Below are 20,337 nucleotides of genomic sequence, written 5' to 3'. Positions count from 1 at the left end.
AAAAAAATACAAATGTCAGTAATGCATGAAGTTACTGCCAGCCATTCAACAAATGAGAAAATTGTTAACAGTGAAGCCCAGTGAAGAGCAACACTCATGGGATCAGCTTTAATTTAAGAACAACAAATTTCCACATATAAGACCATTTTCACTCGCTGCAATCCTCAGCCCTGGCATCCCCTCGATCTTTGAACGCAAGGAAACCCTGGCCTCGCCCTGATTACAGAACACAAAGAAACCGCAGACTCCCACCGCAACGCTTGAGAATCCCCTCCACCCACTGACTGCTGGGGACTGTTCCCATGGGTCACCAGCTGCGGCCAAATTCATGCTCTCGTCCGCTGGTCAGGTAGTGAATCTGGCTGGGTGGCGGGCAGGAGTCCAGGAAGTTTTATTTAAATGAGGCCCTGCCATTAAGATCGGCAGTGTCTCCATGTCCCCGACCTGCACGGTTCATCGCCTGTTGCCTGACTACCTTCCCCACTGCCTTCCACCCACCCCCATAAAAATCTAGGTCAAAATTTTTTTACAACATTATAGGGGAAATTGTCCTGGGTCTGCGCTCAGATACACTGGATTGCCTGGTGCAGCAAATATTGGAAAATCAAGTGGGTCGGAGCAAATCAGTCAGGCTTCTTTACAGGTGTGTGCTCTGACCCGCCTGATTTTCTGATATTTGCTGGGCCTGGGCACCGACCCAGGAAAATCTACCCTGTTTTCCCAGAAGGACGAGACTTGCTAAGTAAAATATTTAAAAATTCAGAAAAGGTGCAGTAATCCGAATTCTCGGAATTAAGTTCTCCTTCATGGTTATTCATTTAAAGTCCATTTTCGTGTCCTATACATTGGTCTCATGCCACTTCAGCTCCTTTTGACCAGATAAATGAGCATAATTGTGAAACAATAATAATTTGTTAAGTCGTGTTGTCTTGCAAATGTAATTTGAGGAGAACTTAATTTAAGGAATCAAAAGCAAATGCTGCAGATGCTGGAAATCTGAAATAAAAACAGAAAATGCTGGAAATACTCAGCAAGTCAGGCAGCATCTGTGGAGAAAGAACCAGAGTTAACGATTCAGGTCGATGATCTTTCATCAGAACTGTAAGAAGTGAAGATTAAACAGTTTTTAAGCAAGTACAGAGCCAGGTAAAGGGGGAAGTGTGGGGGGGGGGAGCAAGGAAAGAATGAAAGGGAGGGTCTATGATAGGGTGGAGGGCAGGAGTGATTAAATGACAAAAGGGATGATGGTGCAAGGCAAGGAGTGTGGTAATGGGACAAGAAAAGAAACAAAAGGTGGGTCTGGAGGAGGTGTAAATAGAATAGAATCATAGAAGTTTACAACATGGAAACAGGCCCTTCGGCCCAACATGTCCATGTCACCCAGTTTTTACCACTAAGCTAGTCCCAATTGCAACATCAGAACCATTACCAGCACCTGCTGTCCGAAAAAATGGGAGCAGTGATTATGACCTGAAGTTATCGAAATCAATGTTGAGTCCAGAAGCTTGTAAAGTGCCTAATCGAAAGATGAGGTACTGTTCCTCAAGCTTCCGTTCATCTTCATTGGAACATTGTAAGAGGCCAAGGACAGAGAGGTCAGAGTGGGAGTGGGACAGGGAATTAAAATGGCAAGTGACTGACAGGTGAGGGTTAAGCTTGTGGACTGAGCGGAGGGGTTCAGCAAAGTGATCACCCAATCTGTGTTTGGTCTCCCCAGTGTAGAGGAGACCGCATTGTGAGCAGCGAATACAGCATACTAAATTGAAAGAAGTACAAGTTAATCGCTGTTTCACCTGGAAGCATGTTTGGGGCCCTGGACAGTGGGAAGGGAGGAGGTGAAAGGACAGGTGTTGCATATCCTGCGTTCGCACGGGAAGGCGCCTTAGGGAGGAGAATGGGTGTTGGGGGTGATGGAAGAGTGGACCAGGGTGTCGCGGAGGGAGCGGTCCCTTCGGAATGCTGAAAGGGGAGGGGAAGATGTGTCTGGTGGTGACATCGGCTGGAGGTGGTGGAAATGGCGGAGGATGATACGTTGGTGAGGACAAGGGGGACCCCATCATGATTCTGGAGGAGAGGGGAAGGGGTGGAGGCAGAATTGCGGGAAATGGGACGGACATGGTCGAGGGTCCTGTCAACTATAGTGGAATGCCCACCTTGAAGAAGTTCTGCTCTTCTCTCCGACGGGATTTCCTTTTGTCTCTTTTACCTCGTTCACCTTCATTGCTTTCTGTTTCCCTTCTCATGTTTGATCAGGTATCTACTGAAACTCGCTTTCACAGCCACATCTCTTTCCTCAGCAACTGTCTCCAGCTCCGATTTATTCCACGTGGATTCCAACTTAAATTCTACCCTTCATGTTTCAGATCCACCCATGATTACAGATATCGCCACGATATTCAGTGTTCCTTGAACCACTGCTCTCGCTGCTTCCTGAAATCCACGCTCGATGCCATGCCCCGCCACATGCACACTCTCGACCTCTCTCTTCAGCAGCACTGACTCAATGTACTTCAGAGTTGTCCTGGTCGCAGTTCCATTTCATCCTTCGCCTCATCCAGTGCTTTAACAAAAAACTTTTTTTCTTCCTTTCAGGTGTCAAGGAACACAAGCTTCAACAACTCTTAGATACCAACGCCCCTCCTGATCCTTCTTTCCCTTCATTTTCCTCTGACACCATCCTTCCCTCCAATCTCACCCTTTGTCATGTTTTCACAATCCCCTCTGACCTTCCCCTCTCTGACCCCGAACGATCAGTCCACAGCAAAGGCCTCAGCTTCATTCCCTTATGCCCCCACCGCAATGAATTTCGAGCTCAACACGATGCTGAGCTCTCCTTCCGTCGTCTTCACCTCCACACCCACTTCTTTGGCCAGGAGTTTTCCCCCCGCACAGCGGAACCTTTCTCCCGCCTTCAGAATTCTCGTTCCACCTGGACCCCTCCCTCTGGCCTCTTACCTTCTCTTGATCTTATCATTGTTACACCAGCAGTTCCCATCGGCCGTCTCAATTTCTCTACTCCCCTCACTCACTCTAACCTACCTCCCTCTGAACCCGCAGCACTCCGTTCTCTCAGGTCCAACCCTGACATTGTCATTAAATCTGCTGACAAGGGCAGCGGTGTTGTTGTGTAGCAAACAGACCTCCACCTTGCGGAGGCTGAACGCCAACTCTCCGATACCTCCTCCTACCTCCCCTGGACCACAACCCCACAGCCAAACATTAAGCCATAGTTTCTCAGACAGTCACTAACCTCATCTCCTCTGGAGATCTTCCCCCCACGACCTACAACCTCATAGTCCCCCGACCCTGCACAGCCCGCTACTACCTCCTTCCCAAGATCCACAAACAGGACTGCCCTGGTAGACCCATCGTTTCAGCCTACTCTTGCCCTTTCCCTCTATTTTTTCGCCTCTTGTCCAGTCTCTTTCAACCTACATCCACGACTCTTCCGACGCCCTCCGCCACTTTAACAGTTTCCAGTTCCCCGGCCCTAACTTTCTCCTTTTCATCATGGATATCCAGTCCCTTTACACCTTCATTACCCACCGGGACGGCAACGGGCCCTCCGCTTCTTCCTTGAACGGAGATCCAAACAGTCCCCGTGCACCACCACCCTCCTCTGCCTGGCTGAACTTGTTTTTACGTTGAGCAACTTCTCCTTTGACTCCACTCATTTTCTCCAAATAAAAGCTGTCGCTATGGGAACCCGTATTGGTCCTCGTTATGCCTGCCTTTTTGTGGGATACGTGGAACACTCTTTGTTCCAGTCCTACTCAGGTCCCCTCCCTCACCTCTTTTTCCAGTACATTGATGACTGTAATGGTGCTGTTTCCTGCTCTCGCCCTGAACTGGAAAATTTCATCAACCTTACTTCCAATTTCCACCCTTTCCTTGTCTTCACATGGTCCATCTCCGACTCTTCCCTTCCCTTCCTTGACTTCTCTATCTCTATTTCTGGGGATAGGCTGTCAACCAATATCTACTATAAGCTCACCGACTCCCACAGCTACCTCGATTACGCTTCCTCCCACTCTGCTTCCTGGAAGGACTCTATTCCCTTCTCCCAGTTTCTCCGTCTCCATCGCATCTGACGATGCCACCTTCCAATATGTCTTCCTTTTTCCTTAACTGAGGATTCCCCTCCACTGGGTAGTTGACAGAATCTTTTGTTTCTTTACTTGTCCCATTACCACCCTCCTTGCCTAGCACCATCATCCCTTTTGTCATTTAATCACTCCTGTCCTCCATCCTATCAGAGACCTTCCCTTTTGTTCTTTCCTCCCCTTCCCTTCCTCCCCTCCACTCCCTGACTCTGTACTTGCTTTAAAAACTGTTAAATCTTCAACTTCTTCCAGTTCTGAAGAAAGGTCATCGACCTGAAATGTTAACTCTGTTTCTTTCTCCACAGATGCTGCCTGACTTGCTGAGTATTTCCAGCATTTTCTTAATTTAAGGAATGAAGGTTTCTAAATATCTGGCTACTTTTTTCCTCTCCATTCATGCTCCATATAGCATGGCGTGCTCTGACAGAATTACCCATTTTATTATGAGGGAGAATTTGGTCTTTGGAGTCACTGCAGAGGTCAAAACCGCTGTGTCAAACTACAAGTATGGTTGCAGTTATGTGGCCAAATAGTAATGTTTAGTCAAAGCATACAAATTACATATTTGGCTGCTTTGCAGATAGCTTTTAGTACAACATCCTTACATTTATCCAGCACTATCCTTTACCGTTGCTAAGATGTTTATCTCTATTTCTGCCTCCACAGTAAGAACAATAGCTACGTTTAGTTAATGACTTTGCTAGTCTTTCCTTTGAAACAAGATTACTCAATGCCTCCATTGCACAGCATTCAAAAAGTTGACTGGATGTCCTGAAATGTAGTTCTGACTACCTAGTAGCAGAGAATTCTGCACACATCTACAAACTAGAATCTGCATTCCACCTCAGATTTGGGTGGATAAGAATAGGATGATTATTGGGAAACCAAGGTGAAGGCTCATAATCCCGTGGTGCAGGACATCACCGCCAAGACTGAACAGAGTAACAGAGAATGGGAGACAAATAGAAAGACAGAGGGAGGGATACAGAAAGAAGTAGAGAGTGGGAGTCAAGCCAAAAGCCAAGAAGAAAAAGGCTCTTTTTAAAACTTTTGTCCATGAATAGTATAAAAGGTCATCAACTAACATTAAATATAGAATCACAGAATCTTACAACGCAGAAAAGGTGGCCATTAGGTCCATTGCATTTGTGCCGACAGTCTGGAAGAGCTACCCACACAGAACTATTCCTTAGCCCTCTTTCTATACCCTTTTAAATTTTTCTTTAAATATTTATCCAATTTCCTTTTAAAAAGGATCAGGTGGAATATAATGGTTTCTGTGTTGATAACATGGAAGTTATGGAATGATTGGGGTTGAATAATAAAGCTGGAATGTTAGACAGATAGCCTGGAAGTTTTGCCTAATTTATCAGGGGTCAGGTAGAAATTTTACTGAGATTTATTTTCTTAGAAATTTAGCCTCTCAGGAGATTAGGTAAATTGGTTAGAGTTTTTTTTTATTTGTTCATGGGATGTGGGCGTCGCTGGCAAGGCCAGCATTTATTGCCCATCCCTAATTGCCCTTGGGAAGGTGGTAGTGAGCCGCCTTCATGAACCGCTGCAGTCCGTGTGGTGAAGGTTCTCCCACAGTGCTGTTAGGTAGGGAGTTCCAGGATTTTGACCCAGCGACGATGAAGGAACGGCAATATATTTCCAAGTCGGAATGGTGTGTGACTTGGGAGGGGAACGTGCAGGTGGCGTTGTTCCCATGTGCCTGCTGCCCTTGTCCTTCTAGGTGGTAGAGGTCGTGGGTTTGGGAGGTGCTGTCGAAGAAGCCTTGGCGAGTTGCTGCAATGCATCCTGTGGGTGGTACACACTGCCGGTGGTGAAGGGAGTGAATGTTTAGGGTGGTGGATGGGGTGCCAATCAAGCGGGTTGCTTTGTCCTGGATAGAGTCTATGATAGCCCAAACTGTGAGTGATCTGCGGAAGAAATGAGCTTGATAGACTGAATAACCTTGTTCCGTTTTGATGTTGTTACAATATAGCTATAAATTTGTTACTATTAAATTCTGCTACAGTAGTAAGAATTAAAAGAAAGTTAAATATGAAAACTGTTTTTCCTGATGATAACATTGATATTTAGGCAATTTTACCACACTAATCCATTTATTCCAAACTGCTTTTATAGCGAATGAGGTAAATTTTGTCTTCAGTGTTCCCAACGCAGCGCTTCACCATCAGAAGCATATATCAGAATTTGGGGGCACACCCCTCCATGATTTTCCATGCTGAATTTCTGCTATGTGCTCCTGGAATGCGCCGACCTGTGCCAGGATTGCTATAGACAAGAATTTGCCCATTTGCACAATAGTCTCATTAATACTCCAGTGCAGACCCTGATTGATCAAACATTCAAAAATCTAGATAGTCATGTGGTTAGCTGTAGCCAATGAGATTGCTAGAAAGTGACACAAATATAAGTCACATGACCACTACTGCCAATAAGACTGCTTGAAAGCATCACCAAGAATTGGAAGGTTACATGATCACTATTGGCCAACGAGATTGCTGAAAAGTATCAATCGATTGAAATGGTCACGTGATTATTATTTGCTGTAATACCGTCCCCATGCAGATTTATAACACAACTAACACCAACATGAAAGGTAACTTTAAACAAAACTAAAGCCTATTTAAGAGCACTAAGGTGAAAACAGGTTGTTAGTTTGCTAAGGCACTTAAAGAGTTAATACTAAATATATTGTATAGTATAATTAGCTGAAGTGTTTTAATGAGATTAATGTGGACCGGAAGTGAGCACTATGTGCCATGATAACATATTATGTAAAGATAAATTTTCCAACTGGCAGTATTGGTACGGCCAGCAGGATTTGGACGTGTGGGCACTGGCAAATTGGGGCAATTGCTGTCACTGCTCCCCACTCGAAGAATCCCTGTTTCAATATTCCGGTCAGATTGTATGCCAATGTAGTTTACTCCCACTGCTTTTGAACTGGAGCTTAATTTAGCATGCAACACACATGCAAAAGAGGGTCTTTTGGTGCCCTGTTAAATAACCTAATCTTTGGGCAAAAACATTGCCTAATGTTACTTCTACCCATTCAAACCAGGTGGTAAAGCTCAGCTGCATACAGCCACAGGCTGTTTGAGTTAGGTAAGTTTAGATTGTACCATTGAGTGTCAGCCTTTGTTCAGTGATCTCACTCTTGCCTCTGAGTCAGAAGGTTGTGAGTTCATGCCCCACTTCAGAGGGGTGAGCTCATAATCTAGGCTAATGCTTCAGTACCAAGGGAGTGGTGCATTGATGGAGGTGCCATCTTTTGGATGAAATGTTAAACTATGATCTCACCTGCCCTCGCAGAAGGATATATAAGATTCCATGGCACTATTTGAAGAAGGGCAGGTGGTTTCTCCGAATGACCTGGCTAACATTTGTCACTCAGCCAACAACATCCAAAACAGCTTATCTGGTCATTTATATCATTGCTATTTTTCGGACCTTCCTGTGCACAAATTGGCTGCAGCTTTTCCCTACATTACACTTCAAAAGTACTTCATTAGTTGTGAAGCGGTTTGGGGCATTCCGAGGTTGTTAAAGGCGTTATTTGTTTTTCCTTTGCATAATTATTTAGGTTATTATGAACAGACTACTAAGTTTTTTGCAGGATATGTTTGTTACTAATCAAGCAGATGATTGTTTCTGAGATCAACAAGAGCGGGAGGAGGTATTGGCGGTTTTAGCAGGCCTAAAAATGGATAAATCCCCAGGCCCGGACGAAATGTATCCCAGGCTACTGTGTGAGGCAAAGGAGGAGATTGCGGGGGCTCTAACACATGTATTCAGAACCTCTCTGGCCACAGGGGATGTGCCAGAGGACTGGAGAACCGCTAATGTAGTACCATTATTCAAGAAGGGGAGTAGGGAAAAACCGGGGAACTACAGGCCAGTGAGCCTAACATCAGTGGTAGGAAAATTATTGGAAAAAATTCTGAAGGACAAAATTAGTCTCCACTTGGAGAAGCAAGGATTAATCAGGGATAGTCAACATGGCTTTGTCAAGGGAAGATCATGTCTGACTAATTTGATTGAATTTGTTGAGGGGGTGACTAGGCGTGTGGATGAGGGTAACGCAGTGGATGTGGTATACATGGATTTCAGTAAGGCCTTCGATAAAGTCCCCCACAGGGGACTGGTCAAGAAGGTACGAGCCCATGGAATCCAGGATGCCTTGGCACTTTGGATACAAAACTGGCTTAGTGGCAGAAGGCAGAGGGTGATGGTCGAAGGTTGTTTTTGTGACTGGAAGCCTGTGGCCAGTGGGGTACCACAGGGATCGGTGCTGGGTCCCTTGCTGTTTGTGGTCTACATTAATGACTTGGATATGAATGTAAAAGGTATGATCAGTAAGTTCGCTGATGATACAAAAATTGGTAGGGTGGTAAATAGCGAGGAGGATAGCCTCAGTCTGCAGGACGATAGAGATGGGTTGGTCAGATGGGCGGAACAGTGGCAAATGGAATTTAACCCGGAAAAGTGCGAGGTGATGCACTTTGGAGGGACTAACAAGGCAAGGGAATACACAATGAATGGGAGGACCCTAGGCAAGACAGAGGGTCAGAGGGATCTTGGTGTGCAAGTTCACAGATCCCTGAAGGCGGCGGAACAGGTAGATAAGGTGGTAAAGAAGGCATAAGGGATACTTGCCTTTATTAGCCAAGGCATAGAGTATAAGAGCAAGGAGGTTATGATGGAGCTGTATAAAACACTGGTTAGGCCACAGCTGGAGTACTGTGTGCAGTTCTGGTCGCCACACTACAGGAAGGATGTGATCGTTTTGGAGAGGGTGCAGAGGAGATTCACCAGGATGTTACCAGGGCTGGAGCGCTTCAGCTATGAAGAGAGACTGGGAAGATTGGGTTTGTTTTCCTTGGAGCAGAGGAGGCTGAGGGGGGACATGATTGAGGTGTACAAAATTATGAGGGGCACAGATAGGACGGATACTAAGGAGCTTTTTCCCTTCGTTGAGGGTTCTATAACAAGGGGACATAGATTCAAGGTAAAAGGCGGGAGGTTTAGAGGGGATTTGAGAAAGAACTTTTTCACCCAGAGGGTGGTTGGAGTCTGGAACTCACTGCCTGAAAGGGTTGTGGAGGCAGGAACCCTCACAACATTCAAGAAGCATTTGGATGAGCACTTGAAATGCCATAGCATACAAGGCTACGGACCAAATGCTGGAATATGGGATTAGAGTAGACAGGGCTTGATGGCCGGCGCGGACACGATGGGCCGAAGGGCCTCTATCCGTGCTGTATAACTCTATGACTCTATGACTCTAAACAAGCTGCAAATAAAGTTTCACCAGGAGTTCAGCAGAACAGGAAAAGGCAATCTGTTAAGTGCCTCTTACTATTTCAAAGTACATTACATCTCAGGGTGCACCATAGCATCGAGATTGGAATTTACATAGTTCTGTGCCATTCTGTACAATTTTAAAGGGGGTGCAGGAACTCAGAGACCTGGAGGTTCACATACACAAATCTTTGAAGTGGCAGGACAAGTTGATAAGGCTGTTGAAAAAGCATATGGGATTCTGAAGCAAGGAAGTTATGCTAAACCTTTATAAAGCACTGGTTAGGCCTCAGCTGGAGTATTGTGTTCAATTCTGGGCACCACACTTTAGCAAGGATTTCAAGGCCTTGGAGAAGGTGCAGAGGAGATTTACTAGAATTATACCAAGGATGAAGGACTTCAGTTATGTGGAGAGACTAGAGACAGAACAGAGAAAGTTAAAGGGTGATTTAATAGAAATGTTCAAAATTATGTAGCTTTTGATAAAGTGAATAAGGAGAGACTGTTTCCACTGGTAGGAGGGTCGGTAACCAGAGGGCACAGATTTAAGATAATTGGCAAAAGAATCAGAGGGGACATGAGGAGAATTTTTTTACGCGGCGAATCGTTATGATCTGGAATGCACTGCCTGAAAGGATGGTGGAAGCAGATTCAATAGTAACTTTCAAAAGGGAATTGGATAAATACTTGAAAAGTAAAAATTTGGAGGTCTATGGGGAAAGAGCAGTGGAGTGGGACTAATTGGATAGCTCTTTCAAAGAGCTGACAGAGGCACAATGGGTCAAATGGCCTCCTTCTTTCTATATGATTCTATGATTTGGCAAGTCACTGTTAACTTTAATGCTGTGGGTGCTTTGAAAGTCCCCTACTCACTGTATTTCATAATTTAATTGATAAAGAATGAAAGCGATCGTTGGCTGGCACCTTAATCTGCACCAGCAGAAAGAACTGTCTGGACAAAGTGGTAAGAAATGAACTCCAATTTATTTCCCTCAATGCATATGTGTTCAGTGTGATTTACCTCCTTCTTCCCCTCGGTAGCATTGCATGTATTCCGTGTTCTATTTCCTAATCTTGGACTCCTAGGTGCTTCCCCTGTAAGTGAGGTGCTTGGTTGCTGGGTGTCTGCGGGAGCCTCTGGATTGAAATGACTCTCTGCTTCCCACGGTGGGCTATGGGATGACCCTGCAACTGGCTCCGCCATGTTTGCTGCTGCAGTGGCTGCCTGATGCTGTCTGCTTCCTACCACCTCTTCTGTCACTTGACCTGGGTGGGCCGAGATAGTGTCTTCTTGAGAGGAACAGCCACACCTGTGTATACTTCAGACATTCCCTGATGCTAGGTACACCTTCAATATGTCAACTGATCTGTGTGGGAGAAGACCTCTTGCTGAGGATGGTAGTTATGACATTGAAGCCTGCATAATAGTTCTATGCATGCTGAAACCATATAAGATAGCTTCTTGGAAATTGGAACCTAAGCAGCAATTAGAGCATTCATGAGAGATACTGTGGCTGTCCTGAGAATCTGTTTCTGGGGACTGTAGTGCAGATAGTCCTGCAATTGCCAAATGATCATGGTAGCTGAGGTGTACAGAAAGCTTCCTGCATGACTGCACAGATATGCCTGGTGGACTCCTCCATGCTCACCGTTAGATCTTGCAGAGTGTTTGGCACATCCTTTAACGATGGTAGAAATGTTGTTGCTAAGGTATTTTTTTAAATTGCAGTTGCCATGATGTCAAAATCCCAGGGCTTTGCAACCGAGGAAGAACATGAGCTGACCTTCAGCAAGCTCAGCAAGCAGAATCCTCTTCTTCCACTGTCTTTGCTACCTGCTACTGCCCACTTTTACTCTGTGTACCATCTGGTGTGCCCATCTCAAACTGACTACCTAAATCCTGTGGGATGGATGTACCTGTGCTGTTGTTTGCAAAAGGTGGAGTGATATAGGGGTACTGTGAGGTGCTGGCTGCTTGGAAGCCACTAGGAGCTGCGACTGCTGTTTGTGAGATGCCTATAAAAAGAGAATAGGAACATATGTTAGGATTCTGGCTGCATGAAACCTTCAAACTTTTCTTGCATGAGAATATATTGTATGACGTGGTATTGTGCTTGAGTATATATTTGGATCAGTCAGTGTGTGAGTGAGTAAGAGAGAAAAAAGGAATACAAGAAGGATGGTTGATAGAACAAAAATGGAAATTTTGGAAACGTTCAGTAGATCAGTCAGGTTCATGGAGCTTCAGGCTTTAACCTCCTCCACTCCCTGCCAATGATTCTTGGGACACCTTCTTAGGGCGCCTGAAGGAACTCAGAACTTAACGTTATGGGGCCCTGCACCCATGTGTCTGCTCCCTTCTTGCCTGCAAGCTAAGAAAAGGAGTTGAGAGATTAAAAGAGTCAGGAGCATGTACAGTGACACTTAAGTGGCCATTCTGCAGACCATCATAACTGTGATTACATGTACATACATTCATGCAATTACATTTTATTAGAAAGATTCTTTAGATGAAGAATATTGGTGTGGCAAGAGTTAGATATAGGTATAGGTTGCAGCTGCACAATGGGTGTGTATGGTAAGCGTTCAAAAGGCTGTTTGGGAGGAAAGAGTTTGTGACATGCATACATTGTCCTTCTGTTTGGTATATGGTAATAATGAGTTGTTTTACCTTGGCTGATTTGGTGAGGTCTCTAAACTTATTATGAATTTGCAGCCAGATCTTTTGGATGTTGGAAAAATCATTAACCTGGAGCACCACTTATTCCCATGCACCATACAGCTCTCCTATGGTGAGGGTGCCCTTAGAGAGTCAAACTGGGCAACCCTCCTCTGCCATACTTCTAATAGTACTTCTGCTGCTGCATCTTCAAATCTTGAGATATGTCCATGCCTCTGCTGCATTCTAACAATATTTTAATATGTCTTGGATATGCTGATCACAAAAACGCGGTTCCCTTCAAACTACTGCTGCAGATCTTTAAATTCCTGCATCAGCACTGGATATCCTGCTCCCAAAACAGTAAGCTCCAGATCATTGGCATATTATACTCTAGGAGCTTATTATGCATGGAAGATTAGGCGGGCTCAGGCATGTACGACCCCAGTGGGAGCAAAGCCCTCAGTGCAAGGTTTCTGCTGTCACCAGCTGACCAATAGAAAATGGCCTCTTGTTTCCTTCTATTTTTCTATCATATTGTACAATGTTGGTTTATGTCCAAGTTTAAAATACTTCAATTATAAGGGAACATCCTTTGATCTTTTGAACATTAATATCTGAGAGCAGCTATTTGAAAAGCACATGAAATATATTAGCTCATTCGATCATTCAACAACTGAACCGAAAAAAAATCAATGCAAAGCACTTTTCAAGGACAACTGACCTTCAGAGAACCACAATCCAATTTAACATTGTTATGAAGCCAAGGCAAACAACTTAATTTTTGCTTTACATCAGCAATAATTATAAGGTTATCACATCCGCACTCTATCACATCTAGAGCTCTGTATTTTTAATTTTTATTGTTGGAAAAATTTCCAGGTAATTAATTCAGTCTTTTCAAAAGCGGATAAAAATCAGACGGAAAAATATAAAGGAAAAAAATTGCTGGAAATCACTAAAAAAAAACTATGTTGGGCAGTTGAAAAAAAAGTGTACTGCATTAGTACGTTCTACATGATAGCATGAGTACATAAAAAGCAAATGTAATTCACGCAGAGTTCTTAATTGATTTTCTCTTTTTATTACTGAAACCATACTAAACTATTAGACAAATGTTTATATTGTCATTCTTTTCTACTCTTCTGATTTTTAAATTCAGATTTATACTCTAAAGCTCTCTCAGACTGCAACTCTTTTTACATGTTTATAAAGTGTAAAAGACAAAAGAATTGGAAATTGGAGAAAAAAAATTATAGGGTAGAATTCCGTCACAGTAGCAGTTTAGAGCTGTCCTGGGAATCCTGCCAGATGTGCCCCTGATGGGCCCAGCAGAGACCTAGTCTGCTGAGAATAGGCATAGGTCCCATTCTGGGCCAATGAAAACCCTAACTGTGCCAGGTTCAATCAGGGATTGATTACCGATACAGGGGGGCCCTGCTGTTCCCTCAGAATATAACTGCATTTTTTTAAACCTCTTTCTTCAGCTCAATCTGGGCCTCTGGCTCCCCCCCTCTCGAAGCAGCAGCGTGCTGCTCTGCGTTTGCACTTTCTTGGCTGTGCGGGCACCTGTGTTGTGCCACTATAGACATGGGCATCGGCCTCTACTATTTAATTGGCCTTGTTCCCGGGTTTTGGGTTGGGGTCACCATGGGAGCATCCCCACCGCATATCTGGGGGTGTAACAGCACCACAGGGTTTCTGGACTTACATTTTTGTTTAAGTTGAAAAAAGTGCAATTGCAAGTTGTATGAATTGACATTCATCGTTATTCTCTCCAGAGATCATTGTATATGTAACCGTGATGCAGTTTTCACAATGTCTCAGACTCAATCATTGATTGGCTTGCAAACAAGACTTGTCTGAGAATGTGGGGCCAAAATTGCTTGGTCCTTCTCCATATCTACAGCAGGAGGGCACAGAATTTGCCCAGGTCCCAAATACACTGCGTCCTGGCCTAAATTGGAAGCTCTAGCTGGGCCTTGAAAGGACCAGAGCCCCCAAGGCCAGTGATGCCTAGGGGGCAGAGCTAGGGACTCCCAAGCCAGGAGTTTCCTTGGCCCTAGCCTGTCAAAGATCTTGCATTAGATTGGAGGTCGGGACACCCCTAAGATGAGGTGTACTGTTCTCCAGATGGACACAATAGAAAATGGCCCTTGGGTGGGGGGGGGTGGGGCAAGTCCAGACCAGGAAAGCAGCCTCATTCCTGGGTTTGTTCTCAGCAGATGTAGGTCCCCGCTGAGCCTATATGGGGCACATCTGGCCGGATTCTCGGAACAGCCTCAAACTGCTACTGTGACAGAATATACCCTATAATTTTTTTTTCTGAGTTAAGAATAAATAAATTCAATCAACCCTCTTATGCATGGGGTCAGGGGAGATCTATATGTTGTATCCAGTGGGGCCTGGACACCCCCTCCCCCAATGGCAACCAGATGCAGAGTTTTTGGCAGCATGGGGCAGGCAGGCAATAGGGATACATACTAAATGGCGTAGGTGCTCGCCAGCCCATGTAAAATTAGGTGCACGCCCACTGATCCCAGAAGGTCAGCGCTGGAGGCCACTACTGGGTACAATCCCAGTGTAATTGGTGAGATTACAGCCCGCAGATCTTTGGAGCCTGTGTGTTCAATGGTAACAGAATCTGGTGCACACAGAGAGCTTAGGTTTGGCAACACATTGAATTCAAACTTCAAGAATTGACAGACCCTGAGGCTGGTGTTGAATTCACCATACAATTTTCTCTCTTCCTCAGAAGGTGCAAAGCATCGTTGGTCATTGACAAAGACCTTGTAGGAGGATCAGAGGAGTAGCCTGACATTTTCAGAGGCAGTCATCGACAGGAAAAACTTCTGCATTCATGTTTCAGGTAATGGTGGCCTCCAATTTTTTATATTAGGTGTTGCAGAAATCTACAAATGGCTTTGACCTTCTTTAAGCAAAATATCAATGGAGAGCCGGGCTTTGACACAATATGGTAAAAATTCTGGAATGAGCATACCAGAGCAAGAATGGTGCACAGTGGGACATCCACCGTGTATTGGGTGCAGCTATTCCTGCTATAATTTTCAAATTGATCCGTAATTATGTATACGAGATGAGCTCTCATCCCTGCCTCTGGTAGCTCAGAAGTTCATAAGGTTTTAAATGCATTGAATTTCTTTGCTATGGGCTCATTCTAGGCTACTTTGAAGGATATTTGTAATATTTCTCACAGATGATTCAGACAGGTGACTGATGCTTTATCTGCTCGAGCAAGACAGTTCATCATCTTCCCTATAGGTGTTCAGCATTAGAGTGAAGGGGGTCATGGTTTTTTTTTAGAATGGTAGGTTTCCCTGAAGTCCAAGCTGCCATAGATGGAACTCACACATGTTATCACATGTACTCCCTTACCAATTCTGTCGCTTACATGAACAGGAAAGATTACGACTCCCTGAATGTGCAGTTAGTTTGTGACCACCAATACACATGCATGTCAATGCTCGTTTTCCCAGGAGCTGCCCCGATTTTGTAATATTAAAACAGTCTACCACTAAGTGCTACCACTTTTCTAAGACAATAGGCAAGTGTCCAGCCTCAATCTTGGATGATAAAGGCTACCCCCTGCAGCCTCGGCTAATGACACCAGTGCTGTTCACTAGGACACCAGTAGAGCTACAATAAAATAGGACCCATTCTGTCACCACGATTATAATAGAGCACACAATTGGAATGTTGAAGGCAAGTTTCAGGGACTTCAATAAATTTGGTGGGGCTTTGCAGTAGGGTCCAGCAGGTGCGGCAAGGAAAGTAGTGGTCTGCTGCATGCTGCATAAGTTTGCTTCGAAAGAGGGCGTGTCATGGAAGAGAAAGAAGAGGAAGGTGACAGAAGGCATCAGGGATGAAAGTGACCAACAGAAACAGGAAGAGGCTATCAAGAAAAACCCGCTGCCAACAGCCAGAGATGTTCACCACCATCTGATTCTGGACACCGTCTCCTGAGAACCAGCTCTCCCTACTGCGTTAATACTCCTGTCAACATTGCCACCATGCCTATACCTCAGAATCCTCCATGCCTACAATCTTCTGCGTTCCTATCAAAACACAGCTCTCACAGGTTACATATCATCCCAGCCAAACTGTTTCCAAAAATAGCAAGTGAAAACATGAACTTATCCTAATCAGAAACATTTATTTCCTGCCCTCATTAGTGATGTCAATTTTCGGAGCTTATCAACATTGTGCTTCCCCTGGTGCTGCTGTGTGATCTTCTACCTATGCCTAATCTGGTGCTCCTCCTAGGTGTTACCTGAGAGGGCAAAGTGTGTGAGGTGGTTGGCTGCCAACTAACTGTACGGACCTGTTGGAACTGTGGTGGCCTTCCACTCCTGGTGCCTCTGCCCTGAGAAGGACCAGAGTCAGGGCTTCAGGGATAAATTTCCTGTGGTCTCACTCTGCCTGCAGAAGCACGGTGGAGCAGGACTTCTGTCTGCCTGTTGTTTTGCCCCTGACCCCAGCCCACTTCCTGGGGTCAGAACATTTAAATATTTTGCAGGGGCTGACACCATTTTGGCCCCATGGGATGCTGCCTCAGGTGGTGGGGGTGGGGGAATGGGAAATTGATGTAGTGCCTTGCTGCAGGAGAATAGGCCAAAATTTAAATGCCCATTTCTCAATTCTGCTATTTTTTGTGGGAAACTAGTGCCTTCTAATGCACTGGTGTCTGGACAAGTTTAGATAGAAACACCTTGGTTTGCAGATGCAGTGCAGCGGATATCTGCGGGTTCTTACCAGCCTATGTCTATGGCGCTTTACCAATCTGGTATCCCTCTTGGCTTCCTACACATACTCATCATCCTCTTCAAAAGAGAGATAAAAGAGTGAAACCTAGTGGAGAGGATGTCGTTGAGGGCGAGGCAATAACTGCCAGACTCCAGAGATGGGTTTAGCAAAGAGGATGTCCCCAGCAACATTCCTGTAGTCAGGAAAGTCTAAGTTCAGCAATTTGTAACAGCAAGAACTTCCACGGCAAACAGATAAACAAAGATAGAGCGCTCCAAAATGGCCACAAGCAGCACTTCTAGTTTACTATCCCCTCCAGCAAGTTGCAACTGCACTGCTATATTGGCATTTATTTTTGAGGGTGGGGGTCAGAAATTAAGTGTTGTCCATTGCACATTCATTGTGCATCAGTGATGTTAACCAAAATAAATCTTATTTGGCAAACTAATACTGTAGCTACTGGCCTCAGCCTGGTAATTGCAGTATGGATTCAAGCTAAGCAGGACTTTGTTCACAGTATCTGGTTGGAATTCTCCTGCCCAGAAAAGAGCTCTGTCCATGTGCGATTACTCCATGTGGTGTCAAACCCAAGTGCCGTGAGACTACTTTCTCGACAGCATTTCTCTCTCTCGAGTCAGGTCAAGCTCCGACCCTGGACTTTTACAGCATCTTAAATATTGCTGCAAAATGGAAATCCCTAAATAATTTAAAACCTGTGTCCTGCTGACAATAAGCATTACTATTTACCAATCTTGTTTTAAACTTTATCTAGCACAATTATACATTGCTTGCAATATAAATATATGATGCCAATACCTTTATTGAGTTTATTTATTTTTGTTCCAACTTTTTCCCCTTCCTTTCCTGAAGGTGGTGACTCACGCTGGAGTACTGTCCCATAGTTGCCAGCAGCTTTCCAGTATCTCACTCAAGTAACTATACCTTATATGTGAGCTGAAGTAGTGACTGTTGGCAGGATACTTGACTGTTGGGGCATCACAGCCAAGTCTGATCCTGCCCTAGTCCAATGTCCACGCAAGCTCACTTTCAATAGAAGTCAGTGAATAGTGAACAGGAGCAGCAACTTAGGTTGTTGTTTTTAATCTCCTCCTTAGCCCAGGGCAACTTGGCAAATTATAATATGTTCATCACAATCCAGCAGAAATCAGCTAACTCAGCAGAGATCAGTGATCAAATCTGGGATCTTCCCAGTCTATAGCTCAGTGTCGCACCTGACAGTGCATTTGCCCAATGAGCAGATCAGATTTCATGGAAGATAAAATATATAATCCCATTTATTGTACAGGATCAGTCATAATATTTGGAAATTTGAAGTGAATCAAGAGTTCTAACAATGTCATAGCTACACTATCTCTTGCTCAGGATGATTTACTTCATGAACATTTCTATTGACACTGTCAATTCTGTTGTATGGTTGACTTGCCTGGAACACACTTTGATTGAGACCCCTTTCTCTCCCCTGTCACTTGCCGCTTTCCTCTCTCTTCTCCAGAAACAACTAGGTTACGAATGTCTCAATTACAGCCTGTGGGCCACATGCGGCCACAAAGCCCAGGCAACTCCATTTTACTTGCTGGCTTGTCCTGTTAGGATATTTTGGACCTGGAAGTTTGGAGAGTGCTTGTTTTAGCACTGTTGCCTCATTGGTGGACAAGTTCTAAATCAGAACACCAAGATCTGTTTGTATCAGCAACTTGAGACAAATGCAAGTTAATGGAAGCATCAATTTTAATTTTATAGGGCAAATTTTGCGAGGTGTAAGGTGTCACATAAAAGGATTTTCTGGTTATTAATTTTGATCTCACGTCCAGCTCTTACATGTGGCCCCCAAGGCACCATGGTATGCAGCTAAACGGCCCACAAAGACAAAAAGTTTGGACATTCTTGACCAAGGGTCAAAATAAGTGGAGAGTGGAATTTGAACATTGACAGCTATATCAGCCTAATACTGTAGAATTATAGCTTGATCAGTCACAACGTATAAAATGTAAACTTACCATAACCAGGTGAGAAGACATCATCTAAAGCATTTAAGCACAAGACAGGAACTTCAATGGACTTTAGTTTGTGGTAAGGACTGGCATCTCTGTAGTAATCAGCATTTGAGTTGTAACCAAACATCACTGATGTAAACCGTTCATCAAATTCTCGGATAGTTTTTGCCTATATGGAAATAAATAAAGCAAGCATCAAATTAAAACAAATTGCATTTACAGTGTACAGACTTATGATGCATTATTTTCCAAAATGTACAGATAGTGATGAAGGAATTATTTACCTTCATGATGTAATCAATGTCAAATAATTTGTCCAAGACTTGCCTGTGCCTATAATACAAAAAGAAACTATAGAATTTTCTGAAACACAAAATGCCAAAGTATACTTTAAAAAAACTAAAGTAAAAACTTATTAGTTAAAAATTGCGTATGAGGCATCGGGGGAAGAAAGCAGTATAATTGACTTTAACTTCTCTGGGCTAAGGCGGAGAAAAGTGACCAGCCAGGGTTCCTGCTCCTGAGCACTATCCAGTGATCTCTGCTAGAATGCATGCGGTTGGATGTCAGGTGAGGACAGGATTCGGCTGTGAAGCTCCTTCAGCCAAGTAGCTCATTGGCAGTCACCATCTAGGCTCACATATGCAGAATGGCTACTTGGGCAAAGTGCCAGAGGGTGGTCAGCACCCATAAAACCATATCCCAGCGTATGTCATCACTTGTAAGGGGAGAAGGGGTAAACAAGAAAAGGAAAAGTTAAAAATTGTCCAGGACTTAATTGCACACAAATCATTTTTTAATCTTTAAGTCATTTAAGTATAATTAATTTATGCGACCATTTGTTGGAAGTAAATAGGCGATTAACAGCCTCTATGCGGATTAAAAATCTGACGATGTGGACCCCACACTGACCTACATGTACAGAAAGGCAAAAGCAAATTAAACACAAGGACTGAATTTTCACTTCGAGCTGGGAAGGGAGCGGGGGGGGGGGGTGGGTGGGAGGGAGGGGGGATGATTGTTGGGTGTGGAACCTGGAAGGTAAGTTGGCAGATCGCGACCTTAATGAGGCCAATAAATTTTACTTCCGGGCTTCGTGCCCAGCAGCCAGCCTGATTGACAAACTAGCTGACTGTTGGGCAGGCGCAGCCGGGGATCGGAGGGAGGGAGGGAGGGTTCATGGACCAGGGAGGAGATCGGGGTGGGGGGGGCGTTGGGGGGGGAGGGGCCAGGAAGGAGATCGGGGGGCCAGGGAGGAGATCAGGGGGCCAGGGAGGAGAGTGGATGGGCCGGGACTTGGAGATCGATGGTCACTGGAGGTCGGGTGATGAGTCGGAGATAGGTGGGAGTCCACCACGGGGGTCACCATCGGATGGGGAGCGGCCGATTGCGGGGTTCCTGTCGGCCCGGTGAGCTTGTTGAGCCTGGATGAAGCACTCCTGCTCCTCCAGGCCCACAGGCAGTGCAATAAAGGCACTCACCT

General features: G+C 44.7%; 1 protein-coding gene across 1 annotated transcript in view; it reads right to left on the bottom strand.

Annotated features, from left to right (window-relative positions):
* The window catches only part of abhd3 (abhydrolase domain containing 3, phospholipase), an 86,551-nt gene that overhangs the window by 1,306 nt on the left and 64,908 nt on the right, over window positions 1-20,337 (bottom strand). Inside the window, exons 7-8 of the mRNA XM_067975463.1 lie at window positions 19,139-19,187; window positions 18,858-19,023 (exon numbers count right to left, since the gene is read on the bottom strand). Coding sequence (XP_067831564.1) covers window positions 18,858-19,023; window positions 19,139-19,187 — 215 coding nt within the window. The remainder of the gene's footprint in view (window positions 1-18,857; window positions 19,024-19,138; window positions 19,188-20,337) is intronic.

Source organism: Heptranchias perlo, chromosome 3 (genome assembly GCF_035084215.1).
Source record: "Heptranchias perlo isolate sHepPer1 chromosome 3, sHepPer1.hap1, whole genome shotgun sequence".
Lineage (NCBI taxonomy): Eukaryota > Metazoa > Chordata > Chondrichthyes > Hexanchiformes > Hexanchidae > Heptranchias > Heptranchias perlo.
The sequence above is the reverse complement of the archived record's forward strand: the minus strand, read 5'-3'. Positions and strand labels throughout refer to the sequence as shown.